Source organism: Nicotiana tabacum, chromosome 10 (genome assembly GCF_000715075.1).
Source record: "Nicotiana tabacum cultivar K326 chromosome 10, ASM71507v2, whole genome shotgun sequence".
Classification (NCBI taxonomy): domain Eukaryota; kingdom Viridiplantae; phylum Streptophyta; class Magnoliopsida; order Solanales; family Solanaceae; genus Nicotiana; species Nicotiana tabacum.
In genome coordinates, this window is record NC_134089.1 from 170,686,294 (window position 1) to 170,706,633 (window position 20,340).

General features: G+C 39.9%; 1 protein-coding gene across 1 annotated transcript in view; it reads right to left on the reverse strand.

The window, feature by feature from the left end:
- LOC142165527 (uncharacterized) overlaps nt 1-20,340 on the reverse strand; it is a 60,573-nt gene that overhangs the window by 24,575 nt on the left and 15,658 nt on the right. Inside the window, exon 2 of the mRNA XM_075224063.1 lies at nt 16,023-17,002. Coding sequence (XP_075080164.1) covers nt 16,251-17,002 — 752 coding nt within the window. The 3' untranslated portion in view covers nt 16,023-16,250. The remainder of the gene's footprint in view (nt 1-16,022; nt 17,003-20,340) is intronic.

Below are 20,340 nucleotides of genomic sequence, written 5' to 3' on the forward strand. Positions count from 1 at the left end.
CCAAATACGTCTAAGTCATTTCCTAAGGGTGGGAAAACCATTTTGGGGCAGGGAATTAGGGAATTCTTTGTCTTGGCCATAGGGTTGGCTATTGTGTTCTTGTATTCACTTATTAATACAAGTTGGGAAGAAATTCCTGTATATCGTGTGTGCCTTTATCTACTATTTTGCTGCCTATTTTCATTCTAAGTGAAAACGTCCCTAAAAATAAAACTAAGTGTTGGAAAGGCTGAAGTCAAGGTTGGGTTTGACTGCAACACAAAGGTGAACCTCGGGCTAAGTTCGAGTGACACAAATCACCCCTGTGACTATTGGTATCAGAGCGTGGCTGGATCGGGGCGAAGACACAATGTTCATTGGTTGAATTTTGTGAAGAAAGGCTGGTGGCAATGCAGAACTGAGGGAAAAGGTTACTGCATTAGAGGCACTCGTCAGAACTGTTGATGGGGATCAATTTCTGACTATCTTGACTCGTCTCGCATATCTTGAGGCCGAGATGAACAGGCTGAGCCAGGAGTGCACAGATCTGAAAACGGAAAATGGGTTGCTGCGTCGTGCTGTTGGCAATGATGAAGCACAGCGTGGAGCAGATCGTACCAAGGTCAGAATTCCGGAGCCTAAAGAGTTTAATGGCGCAAGGAGTGCCAAGAAACTTGAAAACTTCCCGTGGTATATGGAATAGTACTTCCATGCTGCCAAAGTGCAAGATGAAGACAAAGTCCCCATTACGACTATGTACTTGGTGGATAATGCAAAGTTGTGGTGGCGTACGCGCGTGGCAGATGATGTAAGTGCTAGTAGGCCGAAGATTGACTCTTGGGAAGGGCTGAAGAAAGAGTTGAAGGATCAATTCTTTCCTAGCAATGCGGGTTGGATAGCTAGAGACCGTTTGAACAAGTTGAAACAAACTGGAATGGTCAGGGATTACGTCAAGGATTTTAGTTCTTTGATGCTGGATATTAGCAACATGTCTGAGGAAGACAAGCTGCATAATTTCCTTTACGGGTTGCAGTCACAGGCGCAAATGGAACTCCGAAGGAAAAATGTGAAAGACCTTCCTAGTGCCATTGCTGTTGCGGATGTGTTGGGTGATTTCTGTTTGGGACAAGATGGTTCTGCTTTCTCTACTACTTTAAAGTCCAAAAACGGGAACAAGGACAAAGTAAAAGAGTGGAGGAAAAACGGAAATGACAAGGGTAATATTGTTAAGGGAAATGGCAATGAGAAGGGAAAGCAATGTGCTGGACCTTCAACAAACAATGGACAAAACAACAAGTTTGCTGGCTGTTTTATTTGCAAAGGGCCACACATGGCAAGGGATTGTCCAAGAATTGAATGGATTTCAACGTTGTTTGATGAAGAAAAGAGTAAAGATGAGCAAAACGAGAAAGAACATGGCCAAGCAACAACATATTTGGGACCTATGGTGGTGCTGAAAAATGCGCAAACTGCTTCATCGAGGACGACGAATTCTTCTGGTGGGGGTCGTTTGTTAGCCCCTTGACAAAGGCCCTCGACAGTGTGGGTTGTGACAAGGATTTTCATGATGGCCTTGGCACACAACCTGAAAAATTGGGCAACATCATGATGGGCTGCTCGGCATGTCGGACAGTGCGGGTTCGACAAACGCACCTTAAACGGAAGCAAGGCGCATTTTACTTAGATGTGCGGGTTGGCAAAAAAATGGCAAGGCAAAGCCATGTCAAGCAGGGGAAAAGACATGGCAAAGCAAGGCAGGACAAGGCGGGACAAGCAATGACAAATGATATGGGCAGATTTGATCAAGTCGGGGGCAACTTGACATGGGTGGGCAACTTTGACAATGAACGTGTGCGGCTAAGTCAGTGGGTGGCGAGATGTGGCAATGACATTTGCGCGGAGCAGTGTGAAAGGCAAAGTTGGGTGCAATGCCAGCCTTGGCACAAAGCAGTTGGGCAAAAATCAGACCAAGTTGTGCACAAGCAACAGTTGGAAAACATGTGCCAAGCACATGGGAAGCAGTTGGCAGTTGCAACCTCTTCCAAGACATGCTGATCATGGCCTAAAAGTGTGCCCACATTTTTGTACTTTGTCTTAACTTGTTGCCCATTAGTTGGGGCTTGTCAACTGATTGTAGCCTTATAAATTCTTGCCTAGGCTGTCCAAAACGGGGCAGAAAACTTAGTCTAAGGCATTGTGAAGCCAAATACGTCTAAGTTATTTCCTAAGGGTGGGAAAACCATTTTGGGGCAGGGAATTAGGGAATTCTTTGTCTCGGCCATAGGTTTGGCTGTTGTGTTCTTGTATTCACTTATTAATACAAGTTGGGAAGAAATTCCTGTATATCGTGTGTGCCTTTATCTACTATTTTGCTACCTATTTTCATTCTAAGTGAAAACGTCCCTAAAAATAAAACTAAGTGTTGGAAAGGCTGAAGTCAAGGCTAGGTTTGACTGACGCACAGAGGTGAACCTCGGGCTAAGTTTGAGTGACACAAATCACCCCTGTGACATTATCCATGCTTCGTGTAAGTCTTTAATTATTATTGGTATTGACCTTAGTAAGTGTCAAGTCGACCCCTCGTCACTACTTCTTCGAGGTTAGACTGGATACTTATTGGGTACATGTTGTTTATGTACTCTTACTATGCTTCTGTACTTAATTGTACAGGATCTGAGACAGGTACATCTGGTTACCCATCTGGTATGCATCCTTGATATTAGGCCGAGATTCCACGGTGAGCTGCTCCCTTCCTATGACGTTCAGCAGCATGATGAAGGCTCTATTTGTTTTGACTGTCTATTCTATTTTAGACAGTATGATAGATTTATTCTTTTGTATATTATACTAGATGCCCATATACTTGTGACACCAAGTCTTGGCACATACATTGGTAGACTATTCTTTTGGGTTGTATATTTTATTACTTTAAGTTGCTAATTATCACTTGTTTTAAATTCAAGTTAAGAAAATGCTGGAGTTGTTTCGGTAAAGTAAAATGAGAACATACTAATATCTTCAGGTTGGCTTGCCTGACAACGGTGTTGGGCGCCATCATGACCTATAATGAAATTGGGTCGTGACAACATGGTATCAGAGCACTAGGTTCACGTAGGTCTCACCAGTCATGGGCAAACTTAATAGTGTGTTGCGGATTAGTACGGATACGTCTATATTTATCTTCGAGAGGCTATAAGGTGTTAGAAAACTACTCTTTATTCATTTCCTATCGTGCAATGGTTGTTATACTAAATTTCCCTCTTGTATTATCTCACAATAGTGAGTACACGCATGACAGATGTTCTAGACCTAGGAGGAGTTGCTCCCGCCATTGCTAGAGTCTGAGGGAGGGCACCGACCCGAGGTAGGAGACGAGGGCATCCCAGAGCTGCCCCAGTAGCACCACTGGTGGATCCTGTAGGAGATCCTATCATTAAAGATCAGGGCGATGTGCCCGCAGCTGAGCCTACCCCGATGGACTTTATGATAATACCGGGTTTCTAGGAGGTCATGGGCCGTATGTTGCAGGTCATGGACTTCATGACTCAGGCTGGTTTATTTCCAGTGGATCCAGCTACATCCCAGGTGGGAGAGGGAGCACAGACCTCTACTGCTCAGGCTCCTGGTCATGCAACTGTAGTGTATCAGACTTCGGGTGCACTACCCGCAGATAGGACTCAGTCAGTTGCTGCAGTGGTACCCGAGCCTAGACCAGCTTCGGATGGTGACCCGCAGAAGTTATTGGACAGATGGAATAGGCTACACCCTCCTATATTAGGGGGTAAGAGTCATGAGGATGCCCAGGATTTCATTGATAGGTGTAGGGACAGACTGTACAACATGAGGATATTGGAGTCTCATGGGGTTGACTTCACTACTTTCCAGCTGGAGGGTAGGGCCCGTAGATGGTGGAAGTCTTATGTTCTTGGTAGGCCAACAGGTTCTCCTCCCATCACTTGGGGTCAGTTCACACAGTTATTCCTGGACAGGTATATCCCACCCTCTGAGAAAGAAGAGCTACGGTATTAGTTTGAGCAGCTTGAGCAGGGTTAGATGTCAGTGACCGACTATGAGGCGAGATTTTCTGAGTTATCCCGCCATGCACTGATGATACTTCCTACTGATGTAGAGAGGGTGTGGAGGTTCGTTGCAGGGTTGCATTCTGGCATTAAGGCCAACATAGCCCGAGAGGTGGAGATGGGGACTCCTTATCTGATAGTGGTGGAGATTGCTCGGAGGATTGAGGGCTACCGTCTAAGAGGTAGGGAGCAAATGCAGCAGGACAAGAGGGCTAGATTCTCCGAAGAGTTCAGAGGTGCCCGGCTAGGGGCAGAGGTCAGTTTGGGAGGGGTCAGCCTAGCAGGCCCCCATATTTAGCACCACCACCTCCTCGAGGTGCTCCAGCGCTCCCCTATCTCAGCGCCATCCCAGAGAGTTTCTATTGTCCGCCAATTATTCAGGGTTCCTCCAGTGGGTATTCAGGTCCACAAAGTTCTTCCGGTTCCTATTTCAGTGCTATGCCTGAGAGTTCATACCGTCTACCAGCTATTTAGGCTTTTTCCAGTGGGCAGGCCATCAGGGCAGTAGGTCACCGCACCGCGGGGTTGTTTTGAGTGTGAAGACCTTTGTCATATGAGGAGATATTGCCCGAGGCTTCGGGGCAAGGCAATACAGTAGGGTCAACAACCCATGATTACAACACCGGTTGCCCAACCGCCTAGAGGTGAATGCCAGACAGGGAGTGGTCAGCCAGCTATTGCTTAGTCAGGTGGAGGCCAACCAGCTGGCGCTCTAGCCAGATTCTATGCCATTCCGGCCAAAGTAGATGCATTGGCCTCAGATGCTGTTATCACATGTATTATTTCCGTCTGTGGTAGGGATGCTTCAGTGCTATTTGATCCAGGGTCTACTTATTCATATGTGTCATCTCTGTTTGCTCATTTCTTGGTTATTCCTTATGAGCCTTTGGGTACTCCTATTCATGTGTCCATTATTGTGGGCGATTCTGTTGTTGTGGATCAAATCTACTAGTCCTGTGTGGTCACATTCTATGATTTCGAGACTAGAGCAGATCTTTTGTTGCTTGATATAACCGACTTTAAGGTCATCCTGGGCATAGATTGGTTATCTCCATATCACACCATCCTAGATTGCCATGCCAAGACTGTTACATTAGCAATGCTAGAGTTGCCAAAGTTGGAGTGGAAGGGTTCCTTAGTTAATACATCTAGTCGGGTTATATCTTTTTTGAAGGCTCGACATATGGTCAAGAAGGGCTGTTTGGATTATCTAGCTTATGTTCAGGACACCACCGCAGAGTCTCCGATGATTGATCCAGTTCCAATAGTCCAGGAGTTCACCGGTGTATTTCCTTTTGACCTTCCTAGCATGCCACCAGATCGTGATATTGATTTTTGTATTGATTTATCTCTAGGTACCCAGCCTATATCGTTTCCACCATACCGTATGGCTCCAAAAGAGTTGAAGGAGTTGAAGGAGCAGCTTGAGGAGTTGTTAGCAAAGGGGTTTGTTAGACCAAGTGTGTCACCTTGGGGTGCACCAGTGTTGTTTGTATAGAATAAGGATGGGACCATGCGGATGTGCATTGATTACCATCAGTTGAACAAGGCTACCATCAAGAACAAGTACCCGTTACCGCGCATTGATGATTTTTTCGACTAGTTGCAGGGTGCTAAGGTGTTCTTTAAGATCGACTTGAGACCTGGGTACCATCAGTTGAAGATTCGGGACTTAGATGTTCCGAAGACTGCTTTCCATACTAGATATAGTTATTATGAGTTTCTGGTGATGTCCTTTGGCTTGACTAATACCCCAGCAGCTTTTATGGATTTGATGAATAAGGTGTTCAGACCTTATATTGATTCCTTTGTTATTGTCTTCATTGATGACATCTTGATATACTCACGTAGCTTGGGGGAGCACGAGCATCATTAGAGAGTTGTGCTTCAGACCTTGCGAGAGTAGAAGCTATATGCTAAGTTCTCCAAGTGGAGTTTTGGCTAGAGTCAGTGGCATTCTTGGGGCATATTATGTCAGGAGAGGGTATTAAGGTGGATCCCAAGAAGATTGAGGCAGTTCAGAGTTGGCCACATCCTACTTCAGTGACCGAGATCGGGAATTTCCTGGGGTTAGCAGGTTATTACAGTCGATTCGTGCAGGGCTTTTCATCTATTGCATCACCTTTGACTATATTGACCCAGAAGGGTGCTCCTTTCCGTTGGTCCGATGATTGTGAGGCAAGCTTTCAAAAGCTCAAGACAACTTTGCCTACAACACCACTCCTAGTGTTAACTTCCAGTTTGGGATGTATACTGTGTATTGCGATGCCTTACGCGTAGGCTTGGGTTGTATATTGATGCAGGAGGGGCGAGTTATTGCATATGATTCGTGTCATCTGAAGATTCATGAGAAGAATTATCCTGTGCATGATCTAGAGTTGGTCGCGATTGTTCATGCTTTTAAAATATGGAGGCATTATCTGTATGGGGTGTCATGTGAGGTATATACTGATCATCACAACTTACAACATTTGTTCAAGCAGAGGGATCTCAATTTGAGGCATCATAGATGGCTTGGGTTATTGAAGGATTATGACATCACCATTCTTTATCATTCGGGATAGGCAAATATGGTCGCAAATGCCTTAAGTAGGAAAGCAGAGAGTATGGGTATCTTGGCATTCATTTCAGCAGAGGAGAGGCCACTAGCTTTGGACATTCAGTCCTTGGCTAACAGACTTGTGAGGTTGGATATTTCAGAGCCCAGCCGAGTCCTTGCGTGTGTGGTCACTCAGTCTTCATTATTGGGGAAGATCAAGGCCCGACAGTTTGATGATCCGCATTTGGCAGCTCTTAGAGAGACGGTGCTACAAGGTATTTCCAAGGAGGTTTCTATTGGAGAGGATGGTATTCTGCAACTCCAGGGTCACCTATGTGTTCCTAATATTGATGGCTTGAGGGAGAGGATTCTAGAGGAGGCATACAGTTCACGACATTCCATTCATCTGAATGCTACGAAGATGTATCGTGACTTGAGGAAGTATTATTGGTGGTGGCGGATGAAGAAAGACATAGTGCAGTATGTGGCTAGGTGTTTGAATTGCTAGCAGGTTAAGTATGAACAACATAGGCCAGGTGGCCTACTTCAACAGATGCCTATACCTGAGTGGAAGTGAGAGCACATTACTATGGACTTCGTGGTTGGGTTGTCGCGGACCTTGCAGAAGTTTGACGCAGTGTGGGTCATTGTTGATAGGTTGACCAAGTCGGCCCACTTTATTCCAGTAGCGACTACTTATTCTTCAGAGATGTTGGCACAAATCTACATTTGGGATATAATTCGGTTGCACAGTGTGCCCGTTTCCATCATATTAGATAGAGGCCCTCAGTTTACTTCGCATTTTGGAGAGTCGTTTAGAGTGATTTGGGGACCCGTGTGGAGCTCAACATAGCATTCCATCCCCAGACCGACGGACAGTCGGAGCAGACAATTAAGATTTAGGAGGACATGCTTAGAGCATGTGTGATTAACTTTGGAGGGCAGTGGGATCAGTTCTTGCCCTTGGCCGAGTTTTCTTACAACAACAGCTATCAGTCCATTATCGAGATGGCTCCATTTGAGGCTTTATATGGTCGGCGATGTTGTTCTCCCATCGGGTGGTTTGAGCCTGGTGAGGCTAAATTGTACGGTACAAACTTGGTGAAAGATGCCTTGGAAAAGGTAAAGTTGATTCAGGAAAGCTTCGCACAACACAGTCTAGACAGAAGAGTTATGCGGATCAGAAGGCGCGTGATGTATCATTCATGGTCGGTGAGAAGGTTCTCTTGAAAGTCTCGTCGATGAAGGGTATTATGAGATTCGGGAGGAAGGTCAAGTTGAGCCCCAGGTTTATAGGCCCATTTAAAGTGTTGTCACACCTCCTTTTTTACACCCAAGGAGTATATAAGAGAGTTTTTCCAATTTAAGTGACATAAATCGCAATGAGATTATTTAATTTAATCAAAGTCTCCACTTGGAATAATTTATGGTGTCCCAAGTTACCTGTTTATTTTTAAATTCCAAATCGAGGAAAATTGACTTTATTTAAAAGTCTGCGAAACTAGAAATTCGGGTAAGGAATTCTGTTAACCCGGGAGAAGGTGTTAGGCATTCTCGGGTTCTGTGGTTCTAGCACGGTCACTTAACTATTAATAATTGGCCTAATTATCTGATCAATTACAAGTTTTAAACCTACTGTGCATTTTTATCTTTATAACCGCTTTTAATTACTTATAGAACTGCTTTTTAGGGTTTATGAAATTATTTCTTGAACAAGTTACGATTGTCGTACACTTGCCGTTTTGGTACACGTTGCAAACCACACTAGATGAAATGTGCCTGCAGTTCATGACATGTTTATTAATTTTCAAAGTTGTGGTCGGGTCACATGAAATATACATCCGAATTTAAAATTATGTACCATGACTATGCCACGGGAACCGTACTCATAGTCACGATAGTTAATTAATCGCGCCTTAAGGAAACTACGATATTCATAATTATTTCTTTCTAAGTTTACGATTATTGCAGAGTCGTGAGATATGGAATATGGAGTGTTTGAGAATCATTAGCTCTTATTAACAAGTTATTTACAACTTCACAAGTTCTTGCTATTCTATTTATGATTTAAAACTAGTTATAGACAAAAGAAGTCAAAACAAGAAAATCAACGAGTAAAGTTGACAAATACACTATCAGAACCACTAATTAAACAAAAATACATCCATGATGTTCATGTTCATATAACGGATTGGTAAGGAATCATATGATTAAGCATTCATGTTCAGTTTGGTATATACCTAAAAGGTTCTGTCCTTCAAAATCAGACATGACATATCAACGTTTAAACAAATCTGCTACTGAATTACAAATGACTAAGGAACAATTTGCGCATTCCAAATAGACAAACAAAAAGAATCAAATTAACTTGGCCACGAGTATCCATTAGCAACATACCTGGTGGACTTTAAGTCATTGGGCTTTAAAGTAGAAGAAGTGTGAATTAAAAATGGAGGGAAACAAAATGGAGGGAAAATGAAAAATTTGAAGAAGTGAACTTTTGTCTTGCACTTTGTCCCTCATTGGTGAGGGACAACCACATTTGTGTGCATATATATAGAATCACTTCTTAAAGCTCTTAAAAGGAGTTGAAGAGAATGAACTCTCGCGCCGTCGTCGCTCGCTCGTCTTTGGCTTTGGTTTTGGCTTTCGATTTGGATTTGGATTTGGCAAATGATCGATAAGATTATTTTTTGGACAAAATTTATTTAATTATTTAATAATTAATTAAATTCCAAATCACTGCTAAAAATACGCCAGAATCCTGCTGAAGATTCAGAGGGTCACTCTGGCCGCGGTTCTACCGCTACCGCGGTTTTGCCGCGGTCGCGGTAGAACGGCGGCGGGCAGCGTATTCTTATGAAAAGGCACCTTTTCCAGACACCTCTTCTGATAATTGCCTATAAATTCTGGGGCAAGACTCCATTTTCGATATACGAAAAAAAACACTCCAGAACTTCTTTCTTTCTGAATACACTGCATCCTAATTCATAGTCTCTCTCTCTCAAATTCGTAAGTGTGATTTTTCTCCGTTCTTTGAGTTCGTTGGTATCCTGCAGTTTGTATTGCCACTGTTGCAGGAAGGTTTATTCTGTTTTATCCAGGGAGGATTTAATCCATTATCTTGGCAATGTGTGAGGGGGTTAAAATTCCTTAAGGACGCACAAGAAAATTGTGGACTCAGAATATTTCTTATTGTTTACTGTTTTTTGTTCCAGTTTTTCCTTCTAACAGTTTTTCTTTAGTTTCTTCCTAATTTTGTGTTTAATAACAAGCTTAAGGAATTTTAATAATCTAACGGTTCTGTGTTGAAATATATATATATATTAAACTGTTATCTATATTTTGTATACTGGTTTGGAGACTAAAGCCTTCGTGCTTTCTACTCCAATAATTGTTCTGTCCGATTTAAAGTATAACAAAACTTTACTGGAATAAGAAACGTACGGGTTTGAAGTATATAAAAACTTCACCATTGTTACGTGTTGTGTGTTTGGTTTGGTATTCAGTTTGAAGATATCAAAACTTCACTGATTTAACAAAGTTCTATTTTGTTTCCAACTCTACAGAAACATGTCGAATGAAAACCAAACTAATGGAAATGTTGCGGGAACAGGTGCTACTGTTACGAGTGTTGCTGCCTCGTCAAGCCGTTCAACTCCTGCTCATGCTATGGCACCAGCAGAAAAACCCGGAAAGTTTTCCGGTATTGACTTCAAACGTTGGCAAATGAATATGCTCTTCTATCTGACTACGTTGAGTTTGCAGCGATTCATCAAGGAGGATCCTCCGGTCCTGGCTGAAGGCACTCCGGATGACGAACGATTTGTGGTAACTGAAGCATGGAAACATTCTGATTTCTTGTGCAAAACTACATTTTGAGTTGTTTGGAAGATTGCTTGTACAATGTCCATAGTGTCATGGAAACTTCAAAAGCATTATGGAATGCGCTTAAGAAGAAGTACAAGACTGAGGATGCCGGACTTAAGAAGTTCGTGGCTGCAAGGTTTTTGGATTTCAAGATGATTGACACTAGGTCGGTCATAACTCAAGTCCAAGAATTACAAGTCATTGTGCATGATCTCCTTGCTGAAGGTATGACCCGAATCAATAATTTTATTAATAATATTTTTCGTGTTATTAATTGTGAATTTATTATTGAAGGTATGGTCATAAATGAGGCCTTCAAGTCGCCGCTTTCATTGAGAAGTTACCTCCGTTGTGGAAGGACTTTAAGAACTATCTTAAACACAAGTGGAAGGAGATGACACTTGAAGACTTGATTGTTCGTTTGAGGTTAGAAGAAGACAACAAAAATGCTGAAAAGAAGTCATGTGGAAACTCGACAATAATAAGGGCTAACATTGTTGAGGAGGCGCCACATTATAAGAAGAGGAAGAAGGCTTCTGGACCAAAGAATTACCCAAGCAAGAAAAAGTTCAAGGGTAATTGCCACAACTGTGGAAAATCTGGTCATAAGGCCGTGGATTGTCGTGCGCCAAAGAATGATAAGAAGAAAAAGAATCAAGCTAACATGATTGAAGATGAAATGGAGGACTTATGTCCCATGTTGTGTGAATGCAACTTGGTAGGAAATCCAAAAGAATGGTGGATAGATTCTGGAGCCACCCGCCATGTTTGTGCTAAGAAGGAGTTATTTTCTTCTTATGCCCCCGCATGCCCCCGCAGGACCCGACGAGACAATCTTCATGGGAAATTCATCTACGGCCAAAATTGAAGGAGTTGGCAAGATTGTGTTGAAGATGACGTTGGAAAAAATAGTGACTCTAAACCAAGTCCTCCATGTTCCAAAAATTCGCAAGAATCTTGTGTCTACCTTACTTCTTGTCAAGAATGGATTCAAATGTATTTTTGTTTCTAATTTTGTTGTACTAAGTAAGAATGATGTTTATGTAGGAAAAGGTTACCTGAATGAGGGCCTTTTAAGCTAAATGTAATAGCAGTTCCTATAAATAAAGTTAATGCTTCTTCTTACTTACTTGAGTCAAACATTTTATGGCATGCACGCTTAGGTCACGTCAACTTCAAAACATTGCGAAAAATGATAAATTTAGAAGTATTGCCAAAATTTGATTGCATTAATTGTAAATGTCAAATATGTGTGGAATCAAAGTATGTTAAGCATCCTTATAAGTCCGTTGAAAGGAATTCAAGTCCTTTAGACTTAATTCATACAGATATTTGCGACATGAAGTCAACACCATCTCGCGGTGGGAAAAAGTATTTTATTACTTTTATTGATGATAGTACGAGATATTTATATGTTTATTTAATTAATAGTAAAGATGAGGAAATTGATGCTTTCAAGCAATACAAGAGTGAAGTTGAAACACAACTAAACAAAAAGATCAAAATGATAAGAAGTAATAGGGGTGACAAATATGAATCTCCTTTGGAAGAAATATTTTTGGAGAATGGCATTATTCACCAAACAACTTCCCCTTACTCTCCACAATCTAATGGAATTGCGGAGAGAAAGAATCGAATATTGAAAGAGATGATGAATGCGTTGTTGATAAGCTCTGGTTTACCACGGAACTTGTGGGGGGAAGCAATACTTACAGCTAACCGAATAATCAACCGTGTACCTCAAAGTGTGGGGTGTTTAGCTAAGGTACAAGTTCCTAAACCTAAAAGGGTTAAGATAGGTCCAAAAACGGTTGATTGTGTATTTATTGGATATGTAACCAATAGCAAGGCATATCGTTTTCTGGTTCATAAATCATAAAATCCTGAGATTCACGTTAATACGATAATAGAATCAGATAATGTTGAGTTCTTTGAAACTATTTATCCGTATAAAAAGGAAAGTGAATTGACCTATCAAAAGTCAATACCACCTCGGGAGGAAATAATAAATGATATGCCCAATTAGGAAGATTCGAGAAGAAGTAAACGTCAACGGACATCTACTTCATTCGGTCCATATTTTCTGACTTTCCTGCTAGAAAATAAGCCTCGTACCTTCAAGGAGGCAATGTCTTCCTCAGAAGCACAATATTGGAAAGAGGATGTCAATAGTGAAATAGAATCCATATTGAGCAACCATACTTGGGAATTGGTTGATCTTCCTCCAGGTAACAAAACGTTGGGTTCTAAATGGATTTTCAAGAAGAAAATCAAGGACGATGGTACTATTGACAAGTACAAGGCAAGACTTGTTGTCAAAGGGTTTAGACAACGAGAAGGTCTTGACTATTTTGACACATACTCGCCGGTAACAAGAATTACATCCATTCGGATGCTAATAGCATTAGCCGCCTTGTATGGTCTTCAAATCCATCAAATGGATGTAAAAACAGCATTCTTAAATGGTGATCTTGAGGAAGAAATTTACATGAACCAACCTGAAGGGTTTGTGGTTCCGGGAAAAGAAAAGAAGGTGTGTAGACTTGTCAAGTCCCTTTATGGACTAAAACAAGCACCCAAGCAATGACATGCGAAATTTGACCAAACAATGTTGTCAAATGGTTTTAAGATTAATGAATGTGATAAATGTGTTTACATTAAGAACGTTCCAAATCATATAGTCATTGTTTGCTTATATGTTGATGATATGCTAATAATGAGCAAAGACATTGCCGACATTCAAGCTACTAAACGTATGCTTGCTAGTAAGTTTGATATGAAAGACTTAGGAGTTGCCGATGTAATTCTAGGAATTAAAATTCAGAGGAATCCTCAAGGTCTAGCTTTGTCTCAGTGACAATACATGAAAATGGTACTGGAAAAATTCAAACACTTGGAATTTAGAAGTGCAAGAACTCCAATTGACTTAAACCATCATCTTATAAAGAATAAAGGTGAAAGTACGTCTCAATTGGAGTATGCTCGTGTGTTGGGAAGCTTAATGTACATCATGAACTGTACACGACCTGATATAGCTTGTGCAATAAGTAAACTTAGTTGATTCACAAGTAATCCCAACAAACATCACTGGGTGGCAATGAAACGAGTTCTGGGATACTTGGAGTATACCCAAGACTACGCCTTGCACTACAATAAATATCCTGCGGTTATCGAAGGATATAGTGATGCAAATTGGATAACCGGCTCAACAGAAACAAAGTCCACAAGTGGATATGTTTTTACTGTTGGTGGAGGAGCAGTATCTTGGAAATCTTCCAAACAGACGTGTATCGCTCGTTCTACAATGGAATCGGAGTTTATAGCTTTGGATAAAGCCGATGAAGAAGCTGAATGGCTTAGAAATTTCTTAGAAGACATTCCGCTCTGGCCAAAGCCTTTGGCTCCTATTTGCATACATTGTGATAGTGAGGCTGCCATAGGACGGGCAACGAGCATTATGTACAACGGAAAGTCTCGTCATATACGACGAAGATATAACACCGTTAGACAACTACTTTCTAGTGGAATTATCACTATTGATTATGTAAGATCAAAGGATAATATGGCAGATCCGCTTACAAAAGGCTTAACTAGAGAGGGAGTTGAGAAATCATCTAAGGGAATGGGACTATGGCCGAGGACAAGTCAACATGGCGGTAACTCTACCTAGAATTTTGGATGTTTGGAGATCTAGGTTCAAAGAGCTCAAACAAAGTTGTGATTGACCGGTTCAACATTGTCAAAATAAAATCTTTGGTCCATTCTCGTGATGAAGACAATGTTCAATAACAAGGATAGAACTTTACACGTTCTTTAATGATTACCAAAGTTTGATGAGGTATCTATCAAATAGTGTCAATCTAAAGGATTACACATTTAGGAATCACCTACATAAGTGTGAAGTGTAAGCCGCTTCAAGGAGAATTCTGTAAGGCCAATTCTCTACGCACTTATGAGACCAGGCGGTGTTCATGGCTAAAACGAACACAACAATGAGAACCAAAAGACGGTTGAGGGTTGGTTGTGTGATATATGGTTGTCTAGGTATACACTAAAGTTCGACGGTTCAAAGATGTCAAATCTATCGATTGACCGAGTATATCCGACATATGTTCACTACGGAAAGTTCAAAGGGAAACTTACTTATCCAGATGCAATTAATCCTTACTTGCAAAATCACATAGCTTTCATCTATGATCTTTATTGATACAGCCATTCCCATTCATGTGGGGGATTGTTGGACTTTAAGCCATTGGGCTTTAAAGTAGAAGAAGTGTGAATTAGAAATGGAGGAAAAATGAAAAATTTGAAGAAGTGAACTTTTGTCTTACACTTTGTCCCTCATTGGTGAGGGACAACCACATTTGTGTGCTTATATATAAAATCACTTCTTAAAGCTCTTAAAAGGAGTTGAAGAGAGTGAACCCTCGCGCCGTCGCTCGCTCGCTCGCTCGGCTCGGCTTTGGCTTTGGATTTGGATTTGGAAAATGATCGATCGATAAGATTTATTTTTGGACAAAATTTATTTAATTATTTAATAATTAATTAAATGCCAAATCACTGCTGAAAATACGCCAGAATCCTGCTGAAGATTCAGAGGGTCTCTCTGGCCGCGGTTCTACCGCGACCGCGGTGGAACCGCGGCAGAAAAGGCACCTTTTCCATACACCTCTTCTGATAATTGCCTATAAATTCTGAGGCAAGGCTCCATTTTCGATATACGAAAAAAATACTCCAGAACTTCTTTCTTTCTGAATACACTGCATCCTAATTCGCAGTCTCTCTCTCTCAAATTCGTAAGTATGATTTTGCTCCGTTCTTTGAGTTCGTTGATATCTTGCAGGTTGTATTGCCATTGTTGCAGGAATGTTTATTCCGTTTTATCCTGGGAGGATTTAATCCATTACCTTGGGAACGTGTGAGGGGGTTAAAATTCCTTAAGGACGCACAAGAAAATTGTGGACTCGGAATATTTCTTATTGTTTATTGTTTTTTGTTCCAGTTTTTCCTTTTAACAGTTTTTCTTTAGTTTCCTCCTAATTTTGTGTTTCCACACATGATTGATAACAAAACCTATCCTATAGAGAAAGGTCAATAACAGTAACAAATATTGGGGAAAAAAACTAATAACAGTAACAAAAGGATTATTATCAGGAAAGCACATTACTGAGAGCAGAAGTCGAACATAAAAATTTGAGAACATAAAAATTACCCAACAGACTTGGTACCTCTACCACTAGCATGGGTAACACTATTATAGGCTAATTGAAACCAATAATCATACGAAAAGATACATTCACTTGCACTTAACAGTGATGAACCAATAATTCTAACTCTTTGCGTCAAAATAGTTCAACACTAATTCAAACTTGCACTTAACAGTGATGAACTTTTCAGAGAAATAAGGGAAAGTTTATTGCAAATTTCAGCAAACAATAATTCAAACTTAAACTTAACAATGATGAATTTAAGAGAAAACAAGAGAATTGTCATTGCAAATTTCAGCGTATGGAGAATCTAACAACAATTACAGCACTTTGAATCGAGGTTCATACCTGAAACAAATAAAAATTGAAAGCCAAAGTAGAGGCTGAAGAAACGAATGTAATGCCGGAACTCAGCTACTGGACGCAGCGTAATCGGCCAGTTCCCAATCCCAGCTTTCAACGCTTCACAATCTAGAAGAAAACCAAGATTTGAACCTTAAATTTCCAGTAATTAATTCTTCTCAAAATCCATTCCGAAATCCCTATCTGTTTTGGCTTATCAGGGATTTTTATTATTTATTTCCGAATCTGCTTTTGGAACTTTCCAATTGCAGAATCCCTCCTTCGCTGTCTCGTGTGTGGGTGTATTTCTAGAGTAGAGGAGATGGTAGCTGTTTGGCTAGTAGGCGTGAAGTGTGGAAGTAGAAAGAGGGAATCGTTGAGGCTGCTGGTTGTTAAGGTTTGGAGAGATGGTCGATAAAGCTGCTTGGTTTTCTTTCGTTCAGGGGAGGGAAATCTCCGGTTGTTGAGTGAGATGAGATGAGAGGAGGAAGAAGGGGATGGAATGGCGCAGATTAGGGAGGGGTCCGATATTGTCTCTATCTGATGTTGTTTGTCTGTGGCTTGGAGAAAAATCGAAGAAGAAGAAGAAGAAGAAGAAGAAGAAGAAGAAGAAGAAGAAGAAGAAGAAGAAGAAGAAGAAGAAGAAGAAGAAGAAGAAGAAGAAGAAGAAGAAGAAGAAGAAGAAGAAGAAGAAGAAGAAGAAGAAGAAGAAGAAGAAGAAGAAGAGGAAGAAGAAGAAGAAGAAGAAGAAGAAGAAGAAGAAGAAGAAGAAGAAGAAGAAGAAGAAGAAGAAGAAGAAGAAGAAGAAGAAGAAGAAGAAGAAGAAGAAGAAGAAGAAGAAGAAGAAGAAGAAGAAGAAGAAGAAGAAGAAGAAGAAGAAGAAGAAGAAGAAGAAGAAGAAGAAGAAGAAGAAGGGAGCTCTACTGTAAAATGCGTCGTTTGCTCTTTTCTATAGAGGAAAGTATCTGATTCTCTTAAGTCTTTAACTAGGGTTTTTTAATTAAAGGGGAGAGGGTTTTGGGTCAGGTGGGTTAGGAGATGGGGTTTTGGGTTGGGCAAAAAAGAGGAAAATTGGGCTTTTAGGAATTGGCCCACACCAAATATTTTACTCATTTCCCTTTCTTTGTTTCTTTTTTTATTAATTAATTAAAATATTAAATCAATTTATTTTTGTAGAAATTAAAATTATTTATTTATTTAAATAACTAATTAACTTAAAACTAAGTTAAAACATTAATTTCTAAAGATTAAAAGCTAAATATGTAAAAATGACCATTTTTGTGATATTTGCTTAATAAAATTAATTTCTACATGCAAATTGAACCTAAGATGGCATGAAATTAAAACTTGACAATTTTTATGAATTTTTTATTATTTTAAAATATTAAAATTGCATGAAATACAACTAAATAAATAAAAACTCCTAAAAATCAATTAAAATTATTTTTGGTATATTTTAGGAGTTATTTTCATGTAGGGCAAAAAGGAATTAGGTGCTCACAGCTGCCCCTCTTTGCTCGGAAATATGAAGAATTTTCGGGCAAAGATAAAGTAAGCAATTATGAGCAATTTTTGCCCGTTTGATACTCTATTTGGAAGCATTTTTAAAACATTTGACCGAACCTTGTTTCAGAGGTTGCCTACATATCCTTGGCTATAAAGGAATTAGGTCGGTGTAGTTTTGGAAGTTTTGGTAGCTGGGACTACCGAGAAATTGTGATTTCACTGCTGTTGCTGCTGTTTTTGCTTGCTGAACTCCTTATTACACCAAAAATCAAAATGAAAAAAACTAAATAAACCTATCAGCTACGAGTTACAAGATTCCTATCTATAAATCTTTTGAAGCTTTATCTCGAGTATTGGCTGGTTCTTCATGCAAACTCTGATCTGAATATTGATGCTCGTTAACTGCAACCGCTGATTCATTCTTCTTCAACTTTTCAGATCAAGGCGGGACATGCAAAGCTTGTGACTTCAATCATATTTTGAGTAGTCCACATCTTTTATCCGCATCTACACTTAGAGTTCAAATTCTTTTTTTGTTCTTCTTTTCTTTTATTTGAATCGAGACTTTTTCTTTTGGTCATCTCAAAACTTGTGCCTCAAGGTAAAAACCTGCTCAGGCACCAAAACAAATAAACGAACGAAATATTTTGCCCCAATTTTCACTAGGAAAATTTTGTGAGTTATTGTAACAAAAATCTAAACTAGTTTATTGAAAGCAATAAAATCAGGATTATGTATCCTTGAGAGAAAAGTGATTAGGGACTGGAGCCCTATATCTAAAATGAAATCAAATGGGGATCGAAGGTCCTAAGTTGGAAAGATTACCAGGTTATGCTGGCATCAACTAGGGAGTGAGAACCTATACTAGAAAAAACTACCAAGTTGTGATAGCAAAGCTAGGGAGTGGGACCCTATGTTGGAAAAGATTACTAGTTTATGCTGGCATCAGCTAGGGAATGGGACCCTATGTTGGAAAAATTACCAGGTTATGCTAGAAAAGAATCATCGGGTTATACCGAAAAAGTCCTCGGGTTATGCCGGAAAAGTCATCGGGTTATGCCGGAAAAATCTTCGGGTTATGCCGGGGAAGTCATCGGGTTATGCCAGAAAGGTCCTCGGGTTATGCCGGGGAAGTCATCGCGATATGCGGGAAAGGTCCTCGGGTTATTCCGGGGAAGTCATCGGGTTATGCCGGAAAGGTCCTCGGGTTATGCCGAGAAGTCATCGGGTTATGCCGGAAAGGTCCTCGGGTTATGCCGGGAATAACTAAGGAATGAGATCCTATGTTGAAAAAGATTACCAGGTTATGCTGGCATCGACTAGGGACTGGGAACCAATGTTGGAAAGATTATCAGGTTATGCTGGCATCGACTAAGAAATGGGACCCTATGTTGGAAAAGACGTAGCTAGATATTGGAGACCCTGTGCGACCATGATTTTGAATTGTTCTTCTTCTTTATTTTAATTTCATCATTTTTTTTATTTAAGAAAATGAGAAAAAATGCAGGAAAGCTATTACATCCCGCATTTTTGTATGTTAAAGTTTCATCATAATTTAATCGACGTAAGTTCGGCAATGAGATTTTATAAGCATTATGCTATTTCAAACAAGTGATGAGTAAATTCTTAAAGGTGAGAGGGGAAGTAAGTCAAAGAAAATGAATTTTTGTACATGTTTGGCATATTGGGATAAAATACAAGCCGAACAATAATACATGATATTAATGGACTAGTACCATACAAGGTATCATATGACAATGATAGTAGGATGTAGAAAGTGTAAAATAAGTAAAATTTTAAGTAATTTGAGACAATTCTTAAGTATGCGAGTAATTGGTTAACTACCGGATAACGGGATATTACCTATTTAATTAATTAATTATTGGATAAGTTCAAAATCCCGACCCACCCCCCACGTGGTAGCAAGCCACTAAATCAAATAAATGACTCTTAGTCATTGTTGATTAGGTGGTAACCTAGTAGGATAATTAAAAGACACTTCATTTCTAAAAAAAATTCGAATACAAAGCGTGGAGATAGTTTTCCACATTTCCTTGAGAGACTTGTTTCTTACTTTGAGACCCCAACCAAGCAGTAGATCCTTGAAAGAGTTTGGCATGACCAATTTCAATTCAAACATGCTAAAGAACAGATCCCTTAGTCGTTTAGCAATCCAGCACTGCAAAAATAGATGACTACCATTTCCTTCTTGTTTTGTTGCAAAAGTAGCATATGTTACACATTACAAAACCTCTTCTTAAAATATAAGCTTTCAACAAATATTTCTTGCAACAATTCCTATAAGCTTTCAATAAAAATTTCTTTCAACAATACCTATAAGCTTCCAACATCACACGTTAACAATTCCAACGAGAATTGTTTGAACCGTAGCAACGTAAAATTTTGCGGTTCTAAATGAGTACGGTGCAACCTTTTCCAAGAAAATCATACGGATTTTTTCCTACTCCGGGTATGTTAAGACTATCCCTTCTTTCTTTTTGTCATGATCTATACGACACAAGCGAAACGAGCAAGTGCAAAACTTTCATAAATTACTCTATTCGTAGAAATAATAGAGATGTGCATAATCTTATTCTCCCATGTGTCATATTATTCTATCATCTATTCATGGGTCTCAAAAATATGTATGTTGGTAAAGTTTATTTTATAATATTAATTAGAGGCATAATGGTCTTATGACATACCGAGAAATTTTATTAACGTATTTCATATGCATTTCATGCATTTATACATGCACATCGACCCATGACCAGATGGTGTTATATACGTGTATATATATGTTTATATATGTATATAT